Source organism: Oreochromis niloticus, linkage group LG2, assembly GCF_001858045.2.
Source record: "Oreochromis niloticus isolate F11D_XX linkage group LG2, O_niloticus_UMD_NMBU, whole genome shotgun sequence".
In the NCBI taxonomy this organism is placed as follows: Eukaryota; Metazoa; Chordata; class Actinopteri; order Cichliformes; family Cichlidae; genus Oreochromis; species Oreochromis niloticus.
This window is the reverse complement of record NC_031966.2, coordinates 18,647,201-18,672,296: the sequence shown is the minus strand read 5'-3', so window position 1 is coordinate 18,672,296 and position 25,096 is coordinate 18,647,201. Positions and strand designations below refer to the sequence as shown.

General features: G+C 40.3%; 1 protein-coding gene across 1 annotated transcript; it reads right to left on the bottom strand.

The window, feature by feature from the left end:
- Positions 1-895: 895 nt before the first annotated feature.
- vimr2 (vimentin-related 2) lies at positions 896-24,788 on the bottom strand. Its single transcript, XM_005467414.3, has 11 exons — positions 24,696-24,788; positions 24,473-24,601; positions 22,475-22,619; positions 22,209-22,367; positions 21,898-22,017; positions 18,191-18,286; positions 13,587-13,715; positions 11,523-11,654; positions 6,940-7,050; positions 6,723-6,847; positions 896-1,887 (listed from the first exon to the last, which is right to left on the bottom strand). The coding sequence occupies exons 1-11, from the start codon at positions 24,707-24,709 to the stop codon at positions 1,845-1,847; spliced, it is 1,203 nt and encodes a 400-aa protein (XP_005467471.1). The 5' UTR covers positions 24,710-24,788; the 3' UTR covers positions 896-1,844.
- Between the last annotated feature and the right edge of the window lie 308 nt (positions 24,789-25,096).

Genomic DNA, 25,096 nt, shown 5'->3' with positions numbered 1-25,096 from the left:
CAGACTAGCATCACTTGCTAATAGCATTAAGCATGTATGGAAGCATCAGTGATGAGAAAAACTACCTCAGTTCAGAGTGCTTTCCTTCTCTTCTATTTATAGGCTTTTTTTCCGAGTTTGTTTTCCAGATAACGTTCTGCTGTGGGATTCTTTTTCTATGAGTATTGTGTTTTCCTCTTTGATGTACGTTTTTCACACAATGTTTCCACATGGAACTACTTTTCAATACATTTTCCCCAAAGTCCCATTTTTTTACATCTGTCTTCCTGGCTCCACATTTCAGGAGGAAAATTACTCCATAATCACTAACGATGGTTGTTCTGTGTGAGGAAATGGGTAAGGATGTGTACAGCATCACTTTTCCTGTACATAGCAACAATGCACAAGACCAGGAAAGAGGGTGACTTTCCTAAAATATGGCATGTTAGGGTGTAGTTCCTGCTACATTTTTAGTATGAGCAATATTTTGGAAGCACTGGGATGTTGTTAAGCTTTAAATTTTAGAAAACACTAAAAAAAATAAACCCTGTGTCTCCTATTCTCTGAGAAAACACTTTCTGAGCCATCCATTCTTCATGTTGGGACATTTAAAGGAGTCACCGATGCCACACAACCACTTCCCCAGTCACTGAGCTCAAGTTCATGGAGTGTGGCTAATCTTATCTGATCAGTTATTAGCAGCATTTTTCATCTTTGTGCCAGAGCTAACAAGCCTTTGAGATCGCTAATTGCTGGGAATGTGCAAATCTCACGTTAAGCATGAAGATGATTGGAAGAAGGTTCACTGAACATAAATCACTATGCTCTACAGTATGGGAGAAAGTCTTAAGCCTGAGGATTCACAAGGGGTTCTCATGAACCAGGAGTTTTAACAAAAGAAATCACACAGCGTGGGTTGATCTCTCAAGCAACTAGTTTTATTCAATTTAAATCTAAAGTACATTTTGATGCTTGTGCAGAGGCAGCAACCAAAAATGATTTATCGCAGACGGCTTTAACATTGTGTAGAAAATAAGGAAAAGATTACTGGGGAATGTATTACCGAATGCTTATTTCCGAAACGACAGCAAATTGGGACACTGCTTTTGAAAGAAGCGATGATTAATCACACAGAGTTTTTCTTGTGGAAAGATCCAGGTGCTCATTTTGAAAGAGCTGCAGAAAAACAACTTCATGAACCATTTGAAAAGCAAACACAGCACGCTGGACTCTCGACCGTCAAAACCAACACAAATGTATGGCTGAAAAAGCAAAGGGAAGGCGAGACGCTTTTAGTTACCGAAGAGAGAGCCGTCAATATGTTTGTTACCAGTGACGGGGTCGCAGGTTAAGAGCCAGACAGAGGCTGAGTGATGGACGAGGTGATATCAGAGCGGGAATGACTCCGCGGAGCCGCACCGTTGAGGGTGTGTGCGTGTGTGTGTGTGTGTTTATCTGTGATTGCGTGTCAGTCTTGTTCGACAAAGAGGGGACAAAGCATTTATGAGTCATATCAGAGAGCTGGTAAAGATAAAACCCCACTTAACGAAATATCCCTTCCAGACACTGCACGGATACACACTCATCCCACAGCCCCCATCCTCCCACCGGTTTTAGACAGCTCCATCTTTCTTGGAGTATCAGGGTCATCTGCCAGAGACCTGTAATCAATGGCCCGGCTTACTGTAGGCCTCCAGACGGCATTAATCTGTCATACTAAGTTTACGTCTGCTCAAATTGCCGAATCGTTGCGTTAAGCTTCATCGAAGTGCAGAATTGGGGTCTGTTTTTACGCGTTTGCCTTTTGTCTGTGTTGGGGAGCACAACCACACTCAGGACAGCCGATCTGACTACTCAGGCTTAAGTCACAGGCTGCACAGTCTCTCCTCCTCTTCCTCCACTAGACCCCTGAACAACAGAAGCACATAAAAACACAACACACAGGTTATAACTCACAGAAGCAGGAATGACATTCATTAATTAGTCATATGTTGGCAGATCCAGAATAGAACATTATTTTCTCAGTTACTTGATTAGTTTGGACAAGTCAAGTAAACAGCTCATCACTCATTTAATATCATGCTTAACTTCAATAAAAGCCTAAAAAGAGTTTACACAAATAAGCTAAGGTACTTCTTGTTTAAAATCAAGCACCTAGCCATGCAGGCAGCATGTACAAACATTTGTGAAAGAGCAAGCAGTTCAAATGAGCTGGCTAAACAGGAAGTTCCTTTTGCAACAAGTCACTTGTGAAATTTGTTCATTTTAGATATTTCATGATCGACTGTAAGTGATTGCAAAACGGAAGACTTTAGGAAACGCAGACACTCAGACCAAAGTAGCTGACAAAAAAACAGAAGCAGATCGTCAAGTGCTGAGGGGCATGATGCACAAAAGCCTTCACTGCTCTGCTGACTCAGTAACTGTAGAGCTCCAAACATCCTCCTTCATTGACATCAGCACACAAACTGTGCACCGGGAACTTTGTGTTATGTGTTTCCATGGCTGAGCAGCTGCTGTGGTGACCCAGGACTTTTGCCCATCATTTTATGTTATTGTTATGTAACATAACATATTATCATCTAATAAAGCTGCCAGTTCCACAACTAGCATATAGAGTACCATCAGCATTTGAAGTCATGGTTTTCTCCACTTGAATGGATTTAATGTGGATTTAAGTTGAACACTTTTTCACTTGTTTTTCATCTCCGAGGATAATATCGACTGCATTGACTGTATACACAAAAAGGGTGAAGTCAATGTGGTAGGTCAGATAGGCGGAAGACAGGAAGACTGAGTCAGATGAGAGGAAATTGGTTAGGATGATTAAAAACAGCCTAAGAACCACTAAAGCTCAAGCCTGTCGTGAACTGGAAACTGCATTAGTGTCTACAGTGATGTGAGTTTTATATCATCATGAATTGAGAGGGTACCAAACCAGATTGAAGCCTCTGCTCCAAAATCAGCATCTTCAAGCTTGACTGAAATTAGCAGCTTCCCATAAAAACAAAACAAAATCTTGCTGAAGAAAGATTTTATGTTTAGGCAAGGCAAATTTGGCTACAATGACAAGATGTATGTTTGTTTAAGTAAAGGCGAGGCTTTCAAATCTAAGAACGCTGTACCAACTGTCAGGCATGGTGGTGGTAGCATTATGCTCTGGGGCTGTTTTCAACTTCAATCCAAATTAACAGTCAGACGGTTGACACAGCTGGAAAATGATCCCATTTACACATAAAAATGTGTTTTAGAGCGGACAGAACAGGCTAATATTAAGTCTCTGCTATGGCCTGCCCAAAGCCTCAGCCTCAACCCTAAAGAAAAATTTGTGGACTATGCTTGAAAGTCAAGCCTGTGCCAAGACACCAACCAATTTCAATGAACCCTATCAATTCTGCCAAGAAGCTTGCTGATGGCTACAAAAATCTGTTTAAGGTGCAATTTGCTAAGGGACATTTAACCAAATATTAGTGAGTGTGTATGCATATATTTAAGCCTGTATGTATAATTTTGAAAAAATCCAAAATACATTCAAATTCCATTTTAGTCATTGAAGACATATTTTGTACCATCATTCCACCCAGGCAAAGCAACAGTTCATAGAAACAACAGTTCATTAAAAGCCCAATATGCAATGACAGTCGTGGCCATGAATGTAAATGGTAAATGGACCAGTTCTCTATAGCACTTTTCTATTCTACATAGGCATTTAAAGCCCTTTATACAACATGACCCATTCACACAAGCACTTTCTCTATGCTTTTTCTACATAACTGCAACACAGGTGATGAGAGCAGAGAAACTGAAACAAAATTTTGAATATGTTAGGTTTGGATAGAAAATAAAAATAATAAGCTCAATAGGAGAAGAGGGGAGTCATTTGATATATCGGTAATATAAAAACTAAACCTAACTTATAGTGAAGTGAATAAAGGATCTTGTCCTTAGATGAGCTACTTGTTGCTGTGTCATGGAGCAGCAGGAGCAGACCACAAAGAACAGTAGAGAGAATTACAGTGTAATATGGATCACATTAGCAGTGAGCAAAAGTAGGGAGCATCTGCCCAAACTGCTCTGAGGTGCTTTCACAGGCGATAAGCCACCCAGTAACGGCAGCCCGGGGTCATTAGGGTCTTTTGTGCAGACAGTCTGCCACGGCACAGAGAGAATAAACAATCCCCATTTTCATTTCTTATTCATGGCTTTAATCACGGATGACAAAACATCTAGTAAATAAAGAAAGGAAGGAAAGAAGTTGGCATCGCCCGTGTGTCTTTGGGACAGTCTGCTGGGTAATGAGAGGGAATTAAAACTGTGGCGAATTTATAAATGTGTGTACGGAGTGGGTGGGGGGTGAGCTGACATTAACAGGCTGGCATGGAGAAGAGCTGGCAGAGGCCCAGCACATAGTGCTGTCAGTGTGAGGTCCTCTTTGCCCATTCTAATGAGGTATTTTGAGGGTCTGAGCTCAGGCCTGCATTGGGGGCCCCCTGGGGTCAGATGCAGTTGGATGGGTGATGGAAGGACCAGGAGGAAGCCTGTGGCAGCGGGAAGGGATGGCTGAAGTGCGTCACTCCACATACCAGGATGGCAGATGGTTAAACAACCTCAATGAACAGAGGGGATGACATGAAACGTCTTCAAGGTCGCGCACAGGAAACCACAGCACATTTCCTGTGACCCCAGTTGGCCTGTGATGTCAGCCTTTTGTGTTCAGGAATATCTTATAATGGACATCGCGGATATCCAGGTGGCACTGTATGAGGTGCTTGGACAATACTGGGTTTATACACCAGATCTTGCATTATTCACAGTAGAACTTTTATAAAAAGAGGGCGAACATGTAAAGATTTTGGGATATTGGTGATTTTCTCATCTTTGAAGAATTCCAAATGTAAACAGAGCTTTGAGCTCATTTCAGTTTAATAAAATCGTCTCAAGGCCATTATGTGCTTTGCCCCGAACAGCTCATTTCTCCTGACATGTTTAAATATTATGTGGCACCTTTTTGAGCATTGAGGTAGACATCTGTTTTCATTTTAGCCTCTACCACAGAGATGAGAATCCACTGTATGCCTCAGAGTCTGTAGATATTAACTGCAATCAGATATTACGGCAGCTGACTTTATGACTTCAGCACCTTTAACAGGGGATGACAAACTAATCAGTGAAATCAAATGATGCAGTGTTTTTCTTGGAATATTTCTCCAGCAAACACGGCTGTCCTCTTGACTGACAGTCTCACTAACAATTAAACCAAGTCATCCCAAAGTCTTCTCGTGTGTGTGGCATAGTGTGTGTGTTAAAATTTTATTGGTCTCCCTTAAAAATAACAACCTGCAGCCCTGAAATGAGGGTCGTGAAGGCACAGAGGTTTATATTCATGCAAGCTCTTCATTTTAAATGTGCAAAAGAGGCGTGGATAAGCACTTGTACATTACAGTCCATCATAGTGCTTTAACTTTTAAGGTTAAATTAAAGTACTGCTATAAAGTCAATATCTGAAATACATGATCGCAAAAACAAAGCAGAATTACTGACCTTGTTATTATTGGAAATGCTTAAAATCAATTATGAATTAATTAATTATCAACCGCAATGCATTACAATTAATAAACTATTAAATTATTAGATTTAACCATAACCATTTGAACCATTTTATCAGTTTTATTATTACATTAGAGTCCAATAATAACTATCGAATATACAATGTAACAAGTTGCTTTATAGGGATACAAAATTGTAACCATTTATATACGACTCCATTATAGACTGTATCCAACATAAATATCGTCATTGGTTTGTAAAACCTTGAGTATTGAAACAAGAGAGTAAATCTGAGCATTATCACTTCATACTAGTAATGGATGCCTAGACTGCATCTATAATTCACTGTAATATTAAATGGGATTACAGAGATACAGTAAGGAGCTCAGACATCCAGAGGGAGCCTGGAGCTCTGATCACACCCTACAGCAGATCCAGAAATCTCTGGAGAGATTGTATATCTTGTCTAGACTGGGAGAGCCTTGGGATACTGGAGAACTGGAATACGCTGCTGAGGAAAGGAACATCTGGAATACCCTTCTGAGGCTGCTACTGTAACCTGACTTACAGTCATGTGAAAAATAAAGTTTCTACAGGTGTCTATGCAGTCCTGTGAAAAGCAAAGTACACCTCCTAATTCAACAGCACGTAGAACCATGTTATCATTCTCTGAATGTCTCGTTTCTCTTCTTTAACTCATTGTTTCAGTTCACTGAGATTTGCAGGCATTCATGTATGCACAGGTCTGTTAAGGTGTTTTATTGATTTTTTTTTTAGCCATTTCAGTCATGGGATCACTGTCCTGTTGCATGACTCAGTTTTAGCCAAGTTTTAGCTGTTAGATGAGCATTGCATGGCCTGACCCTGAGGTCAGGGAAAGATGAAATGGCATGCATACCCTCCCCAAGCCTTAATACACCTAGCACAGGTCAGTTACATGACAATTCATCTCATGTACAGTTATCAGGATGGGGCAAATTTTCTTAAATGGTTTCAAGAACTGAAACTGTTTTTGTCACATGTCTTCCAGCTATGAAAAGTGAAACCAAGGCACAACCAAAACTTTTAATTTCTAGTTTTTAAGTTCTATCTTCTATTATTACAATGCAAAACTGATTAGATTGTCTAATTTTCCTTGCATTTTGAAGCCAAAGTTGTCTGTTATTAAGTATAATTAAAAACATCAACCATCTGACCTGTAAGCAGCAATCTCCATGTCTCTGGCCATCTTCTGAGTGAGCAGGAACTTATAGTCTTCACACTGCTCCTTCATCTGTTCTTGGAAATTGGCCTTCTGACACTTCATTTCATCTATAGTCGCCTAATAACACACACACCCAGACAGAGCAGCAGAGGATGAAGTTGAATGACAGAATATAGGTTTAAGCTGCATTAATCATTCCCCTGTTATACCTCTAGATCAGCAATCTCATCCATGTATGCAGCCTTCTTCATTTCAACCTCGTCCTCCAACTCCTCGTTATGCTTCTCGAGCTCAGCAAGCTCCTTTTGTAGCTCTGAAATCTTCAGGAATAAAGAAAAGGAGTTATTCATTGAACATATATCTGCAAAATTACTTGTATATTGAATTCTTTTGTTACCAATAATGTAATAATCCCATACCACAACATTTTAGAGCCCTCATGTTCATGTTCAGTTCAAGAACAGCGGCTGAGGAGCACTTCAGTAAGACAACAAAGAGCTTCAACCTTTGGTAAACGGCAGCCTTCTTATCAGCCCTAAACTGCATTTCACATTAAATGAAGACTGATTTGAAGCAGAGTTACAAACTGAGAAAAACATGGAGACATGGAAATGTGAAGAAATAGACATGTGGAGCATTTAAGCATTTATAGAGATACAAATGGAAGGGGATTGTTTCGGCTGTGGTCTCACTTCTGAACTTCAGAAAAATTATCAACAAATGAGGCCAAAAACCAGAGCAGATGTTAGTTGTCAGTTTGTAGTTGTCAGATGGCCAGAAATAGGACTCAGATGAATGCTAATGTTTCTCCACTGCTGCTAGATATTTAAAAATAAATCGATAGTTATAAACATGGCAGCCAACACCATAACAAGTTGAATGTTATACATCAGTGGGATGATATGAGAGAGACCCGCCAGGCCAAGGAGCCACTGGCAAGTAAAGCATTCTCCAAATCATAGCATCTGACCTGGCTTGTTGTTTCATTACAGAAAAATGTTTTTATTTTATTCAGGGTTGGGAGGGTCCTTGCTAATGACTTTAGGAAACATTAAAACATTAAAACCACTGACAGATGATGTGAATAGTACAATTTTTTCTCTCAACAATGCGATCTTCTCCTGGAAAATGTCCTGTGGATGTTATTTTGACACCTCACATCCACCTAAAAATTGCCACCAACCTTTACACACACAACCCATGTATCCCATATCACCCCCTGATGGCAGCAACCTCCCTTAGTGGGACATTACAGTCTATTGAACCCCCAAAAAATGACACCGAGCCAGGGACCTTTCCATGGCCTCCAAACTCCCCAGATCGAAATCTGGACCTGTGTTTATGCCCTGACCAATCAGAGCTGCTTTGGTGCTATGAGTCGAACCTACACAATACTATATGTAGTGGCCGATCAGTGTATATTAGATTGTCATGAAATATTGAACAGACATTCATTGATTCCAGATGGCGACTTTGCTGAATTTGGTGCTCCCCTGACAATTCTTCTAGCGCCACTACAAAGTTGAAGTTTTTAAGAGGAAATATCTGAGGAGTTATTGGATAGACTGCCATGAAATTTGGTTCACACAATTATGACCCCCCTCAGGAGGAATTATAATTACTTCCTTAGCCTCCTGACTTGACATTAACCGGGCAAAATGTTGTATTTTAGTTAACAACTACATACCTCCGATTTAAAGCTACTCCCATCAGTCCCAGTGGCACTTTTTCATCATTACTAACTGAAAACATGGATTAAAACTGAGCTCTAACTACAACTGAAGTATGCAAATTAACCTAGCAAACACAGACAGAACAGGTTACTTTACTTTCACCACAAACTAACTGAGGAGCATCCCTTCCCCCGCCGTGAGTAATTACAGCAATCACTGAAGTTCAACAATTAGCTGTCACAGCCAGATGGGGATCCAGGCAGTCCTGCTTGTCTTTCAGCCAGATCATGTGACCAGAAGACGACCCGATTACTACTCACAGGCTGATGGAGACTTCCCAAACTGTGTGACTCACTTACTCTCCTTGGCATGATAAGTGGAGTCTGGCCTTGTATGTATACGCGAGCGGTGGCGGATAAACCCATCAGAGTCTGTTCTATTATATACATTTGTGTGTCAGGCCTGATTTCACTGCAATCTGTTTGTTTGGCCATGTTGTCTCTCAGTGAGAAACCAGACCCTAGGCATCCATCACAGACGAAGAGGAAACAGAGCAGATCAGGCCGTGCTGTCCATCCGTCAGCCTGGACAGAGCAAAAGTGAGGCTGAATATTAAAGAAAAGTAGATGATGTTAGGAGACTTGTGCTGAGGTTACAGAGGCTCGATGTTTATTTAAAGAGCTGAAAGGTAGAGCCACACTAATGAGAACCAAACCACCGTGTTTGCTACAGATGTGGTTGGGTGCCAGCTGTGGTCAGACCACTGATGGATGCTAATAAGACCAAGGTGGACTATAAGAGGTGTTTTTACCTGAGTCACCATTTCCTGGTTTGTCTTTTCATTCACATCTCACTTTGTTGTCTGTTTCCTTCAAAGCCTCTTTGCTCCCTTGGCATTTTATTTTTGCTAGCAGGATGACAAATTAAGGTTTATTTCCTTTCCACTCAGTGTGTGCGTGAGAAGTTTAAAGACGCATATGACACTGCAGGCGCTCTGAAAGACTGTACTTAATATAACTGAGGACACAGAGAGCAATAAATCCTGTCTGAGCTGCAGTCGAGCTCTTCACATCTCCTGCTGAAAATGTCCGCAGAGTAAACACTCTGGTCAGCAGGATCTCCCACACTGTTGCTCTGCTGTCACTCAGCCGCTCTCAACTCCCTTTGCCTGCTGTGGGAAACCATTCATTTTCACCATTACATCTGATTTAGGAGCTGATGACCGACACAGAGCCAGCTGATAGATGTTAAACCCCTTTCCTTTTTCAGTAAAGAGGTTGAAAATGTATTATGGGAAGATCACTATCAGCAGGCAGTAACTAAAGGACTTAAATGATGTGTAAAGCTCTTTTCACCTCAAAAAAATATTCTCTCAATCGGGTGTTGCAATCAGCAGCCCTGCAGACCGCTTTGATTTTATATTTCTCACAGGTGTGGAGGCAGAAGTCAAGTGAGTGTTGATTGTGGAGCTCAAAGCATTTAAAAAAAAAAAAAAAAAATTATTATTTTCATGCCAAGAGTTACATGAGAAGATTTTATCACTCTCGTAGCATCATGCAGAAAAAAAGAAAAGTTTTTACAGGACTCCTTCACAGTACTGTTCAGTACACCTTTAGTGCTTCCATATCAAGAGAGTAAGTAGTAGCCAGGTGCTGCTAATCATTTATTATTTAATTTACTGATCGTCACCAAATGTGACCACCTCTATAAAGCAAAGGTTTGGGCAGTTTCCTGGTCTGGAGACAAAAGTTGTGTTAACACAATCCTGGAATGTTCCCAGCAAATTCACCTCAAAGTCAGACTGTGAAATGCTCAAAGAAACTTCAAAAAGACAGCCCGTTCACTCTAAAACAACATGGCAGTGCAGTTTAGATTTGCAAAGATTTGTCTAAGCAAACCACAAATCTACTGAAAAAAATGTCCTTTGGACAGATAATCTCTGAGGATAACCCACAGTTCCATATTTCGCCTAAAACCAAACACGGCCTATCAGATGTCACTCTGAGAGGTGATCATTTGGGTTTGTTCTTCATCCACGGGACCTGGGCACCTTGCAGTCATCGAATCGACCATGATGCCCTCTGTATAGCAGAGTAAGTATCATAGACTCAGATGTGAGGACAACTTTCCTACAGCTCAAGCTTGGCTGAAACTAGGTCATGCAACAGGACAATGATCCAAATCACACCAGCAAATCTACAACAGAGCTACACAGTTAAACTTCAAACTTCAACCCAATTAAAATACTGTGGTGGGACCTAAAAAAAGCTGTACATAAACTAATTCATGCAAATCTCAATAAACCAAGCAAAGTACCTCCACAGCAATGACAATGACACTGATATAGTCACTTAAAAAACAGTTACTTTTAGTCCACGTTGCTAAAGGTGATTTGCAAATGTTGAACTTGGTACTTACTGTTTCACATGTTTTTGATATGAAAGCAGATCAACGGTATATGCATAAAAAGAATAAAATTGACCCCGTTTGCCATTGGCGTGTGTTGTGTCTGGTATGATTTCAGCCGGGAAAATATTTAACATGTCATATCTGCTCGCCTCACACTTCTTTCCTTATGAAAAGAAGCAGGGGGATGATTCTTGTTACACTTACTTGTAGAACTTACTGTATGATGCTGGATGGTTTCCCTAACATGAGTTGTTTCAGGCCATGTCTTAGTGGCAAACAAAAGCATATGTTGAAGAACAATTCACTGCGTCATTTAATATATAACTCATTCATAAGGAATGTTAATCATAGTCTGGTTTCCAAATATATGTGGCCAAAACAAAGATATGAAACATAACAATCACATAATGTTATGCTCTATTACACTATAAACTGCAAATGATCTTTTGGCTGTAATTATGACTGTTTGTTCCAGATATAAGTTGCTGTAGGCGTACATAAAATGGGTAATTTTTTTTTTTTTTGGATCAACTAGCTTCCTTTTCGTGCAAGAGGTTTGGAAGAACTCAAAAGCTTGGCAAATGCAACCCAAACGCCCTGTCCTGATGTAAAGCTCAAGTTTACTCCAAACAAACTATGCTAAGCGTATGTGCTTTTTGTAATTTGGCTCAACTAACCCTTTAAAGAAAGGGCAGCGGGAGAACACTCACCAGCATCTTTATCTCACCGACATCCTTTATCTTTGTCAAGTCTTTGACCGTTGACCCTCCAGTTCCTGCCACTTCCACTTCCTTTCCGTCACCACTGCGGACCACAGCAGAGGAGGCTGCACCGCACTCATACTGAAGAGACACAAGATGAGAAGTCAGTGCTGCTGAGATCTTTTAGTTGCTCTCTTTTGAGTAATTAAGTGCACTTTGGCAGGGGGAGCAATCAGAGTCTCTCATACTAGCTCTCCTTGCGTACACCGGTTTCATGATTAGCCAAATCATGAGGGCGCACAGGTGTGTAGGAGTCCGCCAGCAATCACCATTACTGCTCACAACCAATAGCAATCATTTTAGCATCGAGACAATTGCGTCTCGTAATCGAGGCCAGGCACAGACAGGACGGTGTCCAGCTGGCGAGGCAAGAGCCTGAGTGGGAGGGAGAGAGTAAATAGATGGCGTTTTAAAGAACAAGAAACACACGTAGACAGGCAGATATCCCTTAGTCATGTCTCAAAATTAAATGCACACACACACCAGCGTGCACTTCAGTGCAGCTAAGGAGCCTGGGAAGGCGGCCTGCAGTCTGATTGCAGCCCTGACCTCTGAACCAGCCAGACATCTTCAACTCAGAGAGGGTCAGACCCACCGGAGCTACAGTCTGACCCCAATGCAGGACCTCGGTGCTGCAAGACACTCACACACACACACGCACACGCACACACACAGTTGGACAAAGGCATTCTGTTCGGGTCCAGAACAGCACCTCTGATTTCCAAGTTCTTCCCCGATGTTGTGTTAAGAGGTAAAGAAAACAAGTGAGAGCTTCGTTGTGTGATTTGTGAAAGCTGAGAGGGACAGAGGGAGGGTGGTGCGGTGAGAATATTGGGGTTAATCGTGAAGAGGATGAGGAACTGGTCACTGGAGAGAGTGTCAGAAGTGAAAGTACTCAGATCTCTTATTTAAATAGAGGCAGTTCAAGAATAATAAAATAACCCACAGGAAGTGAAAGACCTGCACCAATATATAAACCGCAGAAGGTACTTAGAATTGTTAAAAAACAACCAAGTAACACAACCTTATTGTTCACATTACTCCGTCCCATGGTATCATCCGGCCAATACACACAGTTAGATTGTGACACATTACTTTATCCTGTCACGAAATCACTCAGCACAGGTTGGCTGGTGAGCTAGAGAGCATATCATCAAGTGAAATTAAAACCACACAAGATAAATTTCTGTTGGAAGCATTTTGTGCCCTGTTTAGGATGCATGGCCAAAAAAAAAAAAAAAAAAAAAAAAAAAAAAGTTTGACAACTGTTTAGTTTTCTGAGATCATAAAACGCTCAAGCAGCTGTGATGTGTGTTTCCATGTGTGTTCACCCGGTGGCTCTGCAAAGCGTTTGTGGCATATCCCAGATATGAAGCAAAGAAAAGGGCTTGTTCCCACTTACCCGACAAGATTTAAAGGAACAAGGTTTAACTTTTGTGAAACACGGTCAACACGATAGCATTAACAAACTCATTTATTATGTTTTTAGTTAATTTTCACCACAAAGATTATGTTCATTCAACAAAACTTCCTTTTGTAGTACAGCTCCAGCATGTAGTGACTGTATGACCCACAGTTTGCGAGCCACTGTAAGGCCACAACTGATGTCTGTCACTAATCCAGCCTGTGAAGCCATGAATGCTTATTTATCATATTTTCACATGCTTTTTTTTTTTCTTATCCTCAACATCTAATGAGACCCACCTTGTTATATTTCTCACTAGGTTTTTTAACAGCTGGAGAATTAGCAGCTGCTAACAGTGGTGTACATACATTATTTTCTTGTTTGTTTGTATTATATGCCTCAGTAATGTATTGAATACATGTTTTTTCCCTGTAAACCACCATTATGTTCATTTCTGACTCCATGTTTTCATTTTGGGGCTCTACTAGAGCAGTTTTACATGATTCACAGTTAATAACTGGGCCTTAGTGCAGCCCCTCGGATCGTCCGGTGTATGGTATTGGTGTGGTTCTCTGTGGGTTTTGTGTGTCATGTACTCTGTGTTGTACCTGGAGTGTCTCGGCCAGTTGGCAGTAGTACTTTTTTACATCCAAAGCCGGAGCAATGTCAGGGCTGCCAAATTTAATCACTGCTGCCCGGGTGATCCCTTCGTTGGGCTCCAGCATATCCTCCACTGTCTGCTCATAGACGAAACACATACAAATACACAAGAATGAGATGTAACAACACAAATTCATTTATTACACTGTTCTTAATGTCAGTTTTAAAAACTTTACTTCTGTATAATGCAGCTCCTAATATTTCCTAATACATCCACAATCATCATCTATGACTTTTCTCTTTCTTTGTCTGGCAGCTATATTTTGCAGATCCTTCTGCCAGCATATCCAATATCTCTTCTTCATACGTGTCCAAATCAATTCTGTCTCAACTTTTGTCCTTTGACTGAGAGGTGGTCTGAGCTTCTAGGATATCTAAGATGAAACATGAACAAGCACAAGTTTTATATTGATCATGCAAAGGACAAAGAAGCAGCCTCATCTAACTTCACAATGATTTTGAGGTATGACAGGTCATTTTGGGTGGTGCAGTTGTATGAAATTTAGACTACTGCAACATTACACTTAGATCTGTTTGTTCTTAGTGAAAGCAATATTAATGAACATTGTGTACAAATACATATTTTTTAAAACTTTTTTTTAAGCAAAGAAAATTTCAGCTAACTCAAACTTCTGAAAAAAACAAAACAAAACAACAGTGGTGGCAACAAGCTTCCATAAACGCTTTGATATTAAGAATCTCATTTGCAGGAGTGCCCTGGTAATAAGTAATAACATAACATGTTGTTCCAGTGGCGGGAGAAATCAGATCTCAAAGAAAATCTAAATAAGTGTGTGGAGAACATGTGAACTGAAGCTTCCAGAGGTTTGAACAGTGGCGCCACAAAGAGGGGGCCAGAGGGGGCACTGGCCACCCCCCAAAATTTGCTGACCCACCTGGCAAGACTGTCCTATGTTGGTAATAATTTTAATAAATGTGAGCACAGGAGAGGACGAATCATTAAAGTATGCTTGACTGGAAGTCCCAACCAATCAGTTAAAAGTCAAGTTAAAAAAGATGATCATGGATTTCAAACTCTTACTTGGTTCTCATATGTACTTTCAGTGATATCAACTTTAATAACAGGAAATCAACTAGACATGTAATTCTTTCCCCCCTCTCTTTTTTGCCATATTTTTCAAGTAACCTGTTTGAAAACAGCATAATAAAACTGAAAATTCTGTTTTTGATGTGCCACCCAATGTTTTCAGTGACCCCCACCACCAATATGGAAAAATTCTGGAGTCGTCCTGGGTTTGAACCCAAGTGTATATTTTATCCCAACTGTAAGATCAGAGAGTCACAGCACAATGTACTGCAGTGTATTTTTCTGCGTTGGATTAATTTACTGCTAGAAAATAAACATTTTTCACTAAATCCTGTTTTAAAACTGGTGTGCTGCTTTAAATGTGTTGTTATAATTTTGCAGGTCATCAGTTTACATATTTTATGTGTTTAAACCAGGGGTGTGCATGCAATTAATTTTCCCAACGGGGCCACGTGAGAAAGTAGGATTATTATGGAAGTGCACACAAATAAGCTGAACTTATCAGTTACATCTCTCTATAAGCTTATTGATGGGGCTCTTCTCAACAGCCCCAGCTGTAGAGAGCTACTATCTCTGTCCAAAACTAAGTCCCTGTCATTGTTTATTTACCTGTATGACTGATTTAATGTGGTTTGATTCTATAAGACCCTGCAAAACCAAAGTGTTCGTGCAAGAAGTGCACACTAAGGCAGAAACCTAACGTGCCTGACATTTAAAACAATTTTATATAGAAACATGTAACAAGTCTAAAATGATTAGAAATACAGGAGTAATGTGATTACTTGTGTGGGCATTTGGAATAGATGGTCAATATGACCTTATGTTTGCTACAATTACACCTAACCACCAATGCTCTGACTTCTTGCGTTACATTCTAAAATTGAGCCTTGTCATTATTGATGAAAATGTGTCAGCTGCATTATTAATTAGTACACATATGTATGTTTATTATATCCATAGATGCCTAGTGTATTTCAGATGGTCTGTGATATAGGTCACCCCTACAACAGTAAAAAAAAAAATACTCAGGAACAAGTAAATGTACCACTGTGTGTGTTGTGCAGTAGAAGTATACTCAGGTAAATTTTCTGTCTTCAACGCTGCTACAAACACACAGAGACCAAAGGCCTCGACATGCATGTCTGCAGCCTCACATCAGTTACAGAGAAAATGAACTGCTACAGAGCTGCAGTGGCAGACTAACATTTTTCTCCTCTTCCCTGCACCTACATAACGACATGGCTGCCGATTTGTCAGGGGAATGTGGGGTATCTGGAAGTGGCGATAATAACAACAGTTAATAAAACAAAGGGAACTTCTGTTTTCATTTGATATTCAGCCGCATTTCCCGGACGGGGAGTTATTGAGCGTGTCCCAGAGGGAGTGTGTTAAACGCCGGGCGGCCCGGCTTTGCAGAGGAAAAACACAGAGTGATGGAGCTGCTCCTGCTTCAGCTGCCTCCCTCTCTCTCTGCCTGCAGCCTCTAGATCTGATACCGGGGTGCGTCTGTCATCTCCTGGTGAGGTGGAGAAAATTGTAGAAGGTGCAGAGGGCTGGGGGTGTGCGTGGATGTGTACAGAATATGGCTGCAAACATGTGCTTTTTTTAAAGGAGTAGTTCAAAATTTTGGACTGTGGTTGTTTGAGCGAAGTGAAACTACTTAATACATTTTATTTTGTGGGGCATGTTCAAGAGTTAGAGGATAAAATGACAATCTGATACTAGCACAAAATCCTTTATAAACCAGTGAATTCTTCTCACAGCAAGTGAGCTTCAGCAGAAAGCAGATTTTGTCACCTTCAATGTCCTGTTTCCACTAGTCATGCTTAACAAACCCAGAGTTGGTTGTTCTTTCATATTTACCATACAGATATGAAAATATGGGCATATTTTTTATATTATTCTCAGATATTGTTCTCAGACCTGATTGAAATGCTATGGTGAAACCTTAGCAGCGTTATAAAGAAGACTGGGCCAAAATTCCTCCACAACGATGTGAGAGACTGATAAAATCACACAGAAAACAATTACTTTAAGTTGTTGTTGCTAAAGCTCATGAAGCACAAAGTTTACTCGGTTCTTCACAGGACTGCAGTAAAAACTCTCTTTTTCACATGACTAAGTTTTTGGACAATGACATGCTTTTTTGTGATTTTATATTTGTGTATTAAATTAGTTGTAATTCGTCAAAAGTTTGTGCAATATTTTTGTTTTAACTGAAAGTCTGCAATTCAATCAAATCCTGTTTGTTTGCTGTAAAATGCCCAGAACAGTAGGAAGGTGTTCCTGCATCTTCGATCAATGAGAAATTAAATCTGCAGGTTGGTGCATATTACTGACGAGTTTTTATCTCACTGAGAGTTTTTACCTCGATAAATAAACAAAATATAAAAGTTACTCTGCCAAACCCTGACTGCAGCTTTTACATTGAGACAGAAATGTTCAATCTGCCTCAAAAATGAATTTATACCATTCAGGAGAGAGATGTTTTTGATAAATTATAGGTCAAGAAGTAAACAGCTTAAAGACAGACAATTTTTGGCACATTCACATATCAATCAACACCTCCCTGTTTTATTCTTATCTCTGTGATCTGTTCATGGTGCAGATGCAAAGTGGCAGTCGGTGCTCTACACGAAAATTTAAATCTTATATGTAATGCCCTGACTCATTTTAAAGTTTCAGATCAGGTATTTGATCTATGTGTTCCTAAATTATGTTTTTGGAAAATATTTTTGCAAAACACTAAATTTATGTTGTTCAAACTTTGCATGAGGATACTGTGGATCTACTAACAGCTTGATAGAGTTTAGTGCATGCTATGCCGATTAGTTTGCAGTATTGTGGTGAAGTAACTGATGTCATGTTGGACAATGTGAAGTTGCATCAAAGGTAGCAAACATCAAGTTATATTTAAAGGCTATTCAGCATTTATATTTATTTATATTTTAAATGCTGATTGAATTCAACTTTTATACTAGGTTTATAATGTCTATGTGTTGGAAAATGAGGAATTCAGTTCATGAAATAACTGCTTATATCTTGTTGAATTCAACTGATCACTTGATGACTTATTTCTAAGTAACTGGTTTCTCTATGCTGCACTGCTACAGCCCATCTTTAAGTTCCACCACCACTTAAACAAATCCCACTTTAACCCCTGAGGTAAAATTTAAAAAAAAAAAAAAGTGTAACAGTCCAAAAACACCCTCCTTCCCATTAAAAGACTAGTAATGACTGCCTTTAGCACAAAGCCCTTAAAAAAAAGTCATTTTATGATTCTTGATTTGAATGCTCTCCTCATATTTTTCTGTTGTCATGGCCGTTTCTGGTTACAACTCTTCAGCAAGGTGACCAAGGTCGCGAGAGCTGCGTTTGTGAACACAAATCTGGGCATTCCTCCAACACTCCTGTCTGACCTAAGTGCTACATTTTGAGCCATTTCTGTGACTATAAACTGTTCCTGTTTCATCAGCCTGCAGCTACAAACTCCCTTTCTCTCACCGTCCTGTGCAGGGTCTCCATGCTGGCCAGCTGCTCCTCGTAGATAGTCACTTGCTCCCTCAGAGCCAAACACTCTGCTGTCACAGCATCCACTTCCTGTTAAAAGAAAGTAAAGTTAACAGAGAAGTTGAACTTAATTTCTGGAGGTGTCTGAGGAGTGCTCTGCAGTTTGCTAACTAAATCAAACCACAGGTGGAAAAAACATAAAGTTGTTTCCACCCTGAAGACCAATTTTGAGAACCATCAGCACCAGCCACTCTGTCACTGAACAGCAAGTACACACCGCAATGCAGAGGAAAAGGGAGGAGGAGGAGGAGGAAGATGAGAAGGAGGCTAACTAGACACAAAAGCCTTGTCACCCAATCCATTTGCCGGCAGGGGTTCTGAATTCGTCTACTCTTTTTAAAGAACTGGATTAATTGGTGTTGAATGCAATTACTGTTTGTGCCTGTGTTTACATTTAGGTACATGAAGACAGAGTTCGGTGGTGAAGTTGTGGATTCCTGCTGTGAGGATGGCAGGGACAGTGATGTACTGCAGCAGATTAAACAGACTGGACTGGCTTCTGCTGCTGAACTCTCTGAGCTGGAGAAAAAACCTGTTGTAGTTTGTGTAGCTGCTCCATAGTGTTAACACATAGTCACAGATTTCTTTTACTCAAGTTGCCATTTCCAGATCCATAGTTTAATTCTTGGATTCTACTAGGGTAGCTTTGCATGATTCACTGTTCAAAATAAGCCGTTTCTGTTTATATAGCAGTTTTAACTCCGACTTTCTCAAACTGAAAATACTGTAACAGTATAGCAGACAATAAGGAAAAGCATGTTGGGTCAAATTTAAGTGTCTTACACATGTTTGTTAACATGATAGCATCACACAGTTGCTGCAAATTTGTCAGCTTTACTGGATTGGATTGAGATCTATGAATATGTAGACCATTTGAGTACAATGGATTCAATAATGTGTTTAAGAAGCCAGTTATAGATGAGTTGAGCTTTGTGACATGGTTTGTTATCGAATACAAAACTCATGTAGCATTTCAAAGATGCTCACGTTCAAAATAATCCCTACACCATCACCATCAGCCTGAACCAACAGGATTGGTCCACACTTTCATTTGGTTTACAACAAATCAGACCCTACCATCCAAAGTTGGAGCAGAACCAGGGAAAGTTTTCCAACATTATATAGCCCAGTTTCGGTGAGCCTGTGTGAATTGTAGCCTCTATATCCTGTTTTTAGCTGACAGGAGTGATACCCAGTGTGCTTTTCTTCTGTTGTTCCCCATCTGCTTCAAGATTTGACATGTTGTGCTCCAGAGATGCTCTTCTGTATACCATGACTTTAACCAGTGTTTGAGTTACTTTTAACCAGTGTTTGAGTATTTGAGTTACTGCTGATTTCCTGCTACCCCAAAGCATTTAGGCCAGTCCCTTCAGATCTCTGATATCAACAAGGCATTTTCTCCCAGAGAAACGCTGCTCATTGGATATATATTTTTTGTACCATCTCTGTAAACCCTAAGTATGGTTCCTAATAGATCAGATGAGGCCATCTGACACCAACAACCAGGAAAAATTCAAAATCACTTAAATTTGCTTCCCGTTCCCCGTTTGAACTTCAGAAGAGTCGGAGCTTTAAGTCTTCACCATGAGTGGTGCCTTGTCACATGTATTATTGCTGACATGTTTAATATAAAAATATTGATTAGTGCTCTCCATTTATTTATTTTTATCCCAATGAGGTTAAAACAAGCTGAAATGTTGACCAAAAGAATGTCTCCTAATGTAATTCTGACCTTGTTTTTACCTTTAAAGGAATCTGAACTCCATATATGCTAAATTAATTCATCCATTCAGACTCACTCTGTTTTTCTGTAGCCACAGAAAATCTAAATGAGGAGGTGAAATGTGCAATCCTTGATGATGGAGTAGGATAGAAACCACACAAAAGCCAGCGGTATGCTCTAAAACAAACCAAATGTGGCTTTTTTACGTTATGCTGACAGAGATGCAGCTTGTTGTGGGCCGATCTGTGTAGTATTCACTCCTCTCCTCCGCATCTCTGCTCTTCCTCTACCTCCCTGCCGATTTCCCACCAAGTCTTGTCACCCTGCAGCTGCTTCCAATTCAGAACTGCAGAACTGAGCCAGCGGGAACATTACGGCACCATATCACAGCCTGCGTTACATCTGTGAGGCACAAATGAAAGCCTCCCTCGCATCTGGCCTGGTTCTGGAAAGGAAACGATGGGCTCTGGCATGTGTGAGGGAAGAAAAGTTTGGTGGCTCAGGTTGCAGTGGGCCACCAGCCCAGACTGTGTGACTGCTGGTGATCAAAACCCACTGAGCAGCACTACAGAGGAGCAGCTGTGCCAGGTGTCAGCTGGATGGAGGGGGAGGTGGAGATGCTTGACAGCCCTGCCACCTAGTGCTCAAAGTAGATTCTCGCAACACGGGTCAGATCACAGAGAAAACGCTGCGGTTCATACTCAAGTTTTAAGGAACTGATTTAATACTAACATATTTAAGTGATACAGCCACCAAACTTATTTATAGGGCAATTTTACACATTATAGACTTTGCTGCTTGAGATTTCACATTTGCAAAATTAAAAACTGTGCATCACCAGCACAGCAGAAAAGACCTGGGACTTTACCTTTTATGCATGGTCTTAAAAAGGTGATGTTCTGACATTATAGAAAATGTATCCAGTAATTCTGGTGGTAAAAATGTGGGCATCTCAGGTAAAATCCAAAGCTCTAACTTCATGTCAAGTTATTTTTAGTTTCTATGTTCGGTGTTTATTATCTGTGTAACACTGATGACTCATTCGCCTTTCATTTTGAAACCACTGAAAGTGCTAAAGCTATCAAATAAACCACAATTTTTGAACTCATTCGCATTTTGTTTGCTTTAACTGATAAATTCAGTTTATCCATTGCTGCGTAACCAAGTTCTATGATATAATTGTGATTAGGAATAGCTAGAGATAGCTTATGTTATAATGCTAATATTTGATATTTTAGTAGTGGCAGAAAAAGCAAACCGCTTTTAATAACATGCAATAGTGTGTGTTCGTGTGTAATTTTAGTATCCACTGGCCTCTGTTTTATGAGTTTTGATCAACAGTAATAAATGTTGCGATTCAGTTCAGAGTTGAGCTCTAATTAAATAATTTTACTTCAAGTGAAATTGTAGCCTTGACAGATTAGATAACACGACCCTGTGATGAATCCTGACGTTTGTGTTTGGGCCTATGATCACCATCCATCCTTTTTTTTTTTTTTGCCTCTTGTGTGGTCGGTGACACGGGGGCAGCAGTCAAAGCAGAGGCCAGCTCTTCTTGGGGGACAACCGATGCATCAAGCTACGAAACATAATCTCTCCGGTGTGTCCTGGGTCTTCCTCAGGGTCTCCTCCTCATCTAGGAGGCCTCTTGGTCTGATGCTCAATCCACAGCTGGCTCCCTTCGATCATCAACCATCCATTAATTTGACCCTGAATTTTACTATGCTTGTGCTCTCTCCAAAGTTTTTGGAACTGAACCTACTGTTATAACCAAATTTTCAAATAAATTTATAGTCCTTTAAAAAAAAAAGTACAAATTATTCTTTATTTGTCGAGCAGAGTTCCCTCCTGACCGTTTTTCTGAAGCAGCAATGGGATTTCCATGCATACCAACAGAATACTTGCCAAATACAATTACCTCAGCCACATCTTGTTGTTCCTGCCGCACGAAGATCCTCCGCTGCGACGCCTTCTCGTAGTCTTTCTTCAGGAGCTTGAGCTCTTTCTGCAGCTCCTGTGTGTCATTCAGAATCTCATCCTGTGGTGAGAAACAGCCAGACACTGACGGATCTTGACAAGGTTGTAAATCAGACCTGCCCACAATTGTGCAAACTGTGATCCAGCTGATGTCATGACGTGAGACGTGCTTGTGGACTGATATGAGAAAACCTCATTTAGGCATGCCATCGCACGGAGAGACATGCAGCAGTCACACGCAGCAGCACCTACCCTCTGCTTGCGCAGTCTTTCCACCACAGCATCTAGGCTGTGGTCGGGCACCGCCACAGTAGAGGTGATGCTGGAAGAGGCCTGCCGATTGTTCAGCTTCTCCTCCAACTCAATGATCTGACATTCAAGAGACTCATTGTCGTCCTCAAAACAACGAGCCTAAAGGGCGCAGGTTGAAATAGAGTGAGGTATACACAGAAGAAACCAGCAAAGGGGAAAATAAAGTGCTCATTTGTCAAGGCAGCAGTTACAGTGTTTGTCCTCACCAGCTCAATCAGCCTGACCAGGCGGTCATTGAGGGCAGCAATGACGGTGCGGTCCTGGACAAACTGGTCCAGACCTTCTTTGTTCTCAGCCCTGGCAGCTGCAAAGTCTAACTTATCACAGTCGCACTCATCAACAGCAGCAGCCCTGAGGAAAGGCACAAAGCACCAAAGACTCGACTCAATATTGTTAAAAGTTTAAGAGAAATAAATTAAACACATACAAAGAGGCTTCATCAAGTTTATCCCTGTTCATTTTCTTTCATTTCATTTCATTTATAAGGCTGAAATGTTGCTTATTTTGTGATTTTTGGTTCTCTTTTGTTGGTGTTTATTTCATTTTTCTGTGTTCTATGTCATGTCATATATTGCTCTCACTTTATATATGAGATGTTTTTCGTGGGCATCCAAACAAGGCATTTATCCAGACTGAATATACTTCACTGTAAACATGACATCATGGAGTTATTGGTTCAGTTTGTACATTTCTTAGCAGGTTTACTCATAATTCTTGATTTGCATGTTACATTTAAGAGAGGTCAGGCTTCGAGGTGCTCATGTTTTGGAATCAGTCTGGATCTGGATGCAGGAATTCATGGAAGGATTCTTCACTGTTTCTTCAACAACACGGGGTAACACTCAACTCTTAAAAAAATGATGATAAGGAACACAAACTTCTATATCACAAACCAATCTCTTGATTCTGGATAAAGGGACTCCGCTCATGCATGGTGTGAAGGGAATTTTCAGTCTTGGCAGAGGTATGTAGTCTCTGCTCTTGTACTTGAAATGCTCGACTGCGTTTGACGTCACAGCAAATAAAGATTGCACCCTGTGATGGCGTCTGTGCGCTGAAAACATTTGTCACTACCAGTTGTTGGTATCTCAGTGCTACCTCAGTTATAATTGTTGATGAGATTACCGCTTACAGCTTTATTAATATTACCTGGAGACAGATTCAAGTCATACCCAGATATCAGATTTTAGCCCATATACATTTTATCTCGTCAAAATGTCATCTTATATCTGTTGTTTTTACTATATTTAGGGTTCAAATTCTAACTTATTTTATTTTAGTGTTATTAGACCAAATTTTTATTTTGCAAATTAAGGTCAATGAAGCTAAAACATTTCACTAGTTTTAGGTGAAAATGAATATGATGAATATGGTTCCTCCCTTCGTTATGCTGCAATAGGCTTAGGCTTCCCATAATGCAGTAGTATTTGTTCTTCACTCACCTTTTTTCCACTCACTATTCATTTACACACCACTCTGCATTTAATCATTAGTTATTATTAATATCTGGTTCTCTTCCACAGTGTCTCTTGTTTCGCCTTCCTCCCCTCACCCCAGACTAGTTGCAGCTAATAACTGAGCTCTCTGAGCCTGGCCCTGCCAGAGGTTTCTTCCTGTTAAAAGTTGGGGTTTCTCTCTATTATTGTAGGGTTGTTTTTTTGTTTTTTTTACAATAACCCAAAACAAATAATACATATCCTAACATTTAGAACAGCAACTCAAATATATAATGTATGGGTTTCATCATTTACTACTGTTAGGTTAGCTGCTATGACCACAAGTGTGAGACTGGCAGCAGAAATAAAATTTTAATTTTTTCCTGAATTCTGGAAAAGCACTCGACTGATAGTGACATTATTACATCTGACCAATCTGTCAGATCTTCAATCTTTGCTGACAACCTCACAGTCAGTCATGGGAGGCCAATTTCAACGTACATGTCATACATTGTTTTTGTATTTAACTTCATTCCTAAGGACTATAACAAATAATTTCCCAACTTTGGGATGAATAAAGATGTTATTATGAACACTAAGGTTCTTCAGCATCCACCGGGAAACCTTTGACATGTAAAGCAGTACACTATGTTTTAATCATAAGGTGAAAATTTCAGAGGTTAAAATGCCATACCCCTCACAGACAAACTGGTGGACATGTTTGAACACCTTAATATCTTAAAAGTGGTAAGCAAAACCCACACTGACCTGACAGAGGCCCGGTATTGCCCCGCACACCGCACGCTCAACCCTCCGTTTCGTCTCCAGCTGTCGTCCTCAAACAGCTTGCGGTAAGAAGACACTCTGAGCATGGCCATAGCTTTGAATGGCTTCACACTGAGATAAGACACAACCAAATGGAGGTAGCAGATCGAAGGAGGATTTTATACTTAGAGGGAAACAATGTCGCACTGAGGTGAAGCAGACTAACTTTGGCATGAACATCACCCAGTGACGATTTCACATGCACCCGAAGAGTAAGGCCCAAAAACCTGCCGTGCAGTCACCGTTTGTCTACATAAGATTTCCAAGAGGATGAGATTGAGGTGGGGCACAAAACAGCTTTATACACAGTTTTATTTCATTTAAATAAATTAAAAATAAAAAAAAATATCAGAGAAGTTCAAAACAAATGTATCCTTGTGTACCTTTGAACGTACCTCAGTTTTGTGACAAAACTGAAAAGAGGAACCACAATGAATCCACACACTGTTAACATCAGTTGGTACAGTGGAATAAGACAACACATAAAAATCAGAGGGTAGTGATTACACTGATTCTTGTTTGACATCATGAGGGTTGTATTTCTACAGACAAAAATGAAAGGTTGTT

Coding starts and splice junctions, on each gene's coding strand:
- vimr2 (XM_005467414.3), bottom strand. Junction 22,620..24,472: donor CAATACCGGGCCTCTGTCAG/GTCAGTGTGGGT, acceptor GCCTTTCCTCAG/GGCTGCTGCTGTTGATGAGT. Junction 22,018..22,208: donor AAAGACTGCGCAAGCAGAGG/GTAGGTGCTGCT, acceptor TTCTCACCACAG/GATGAGATTCTGAATGACAC.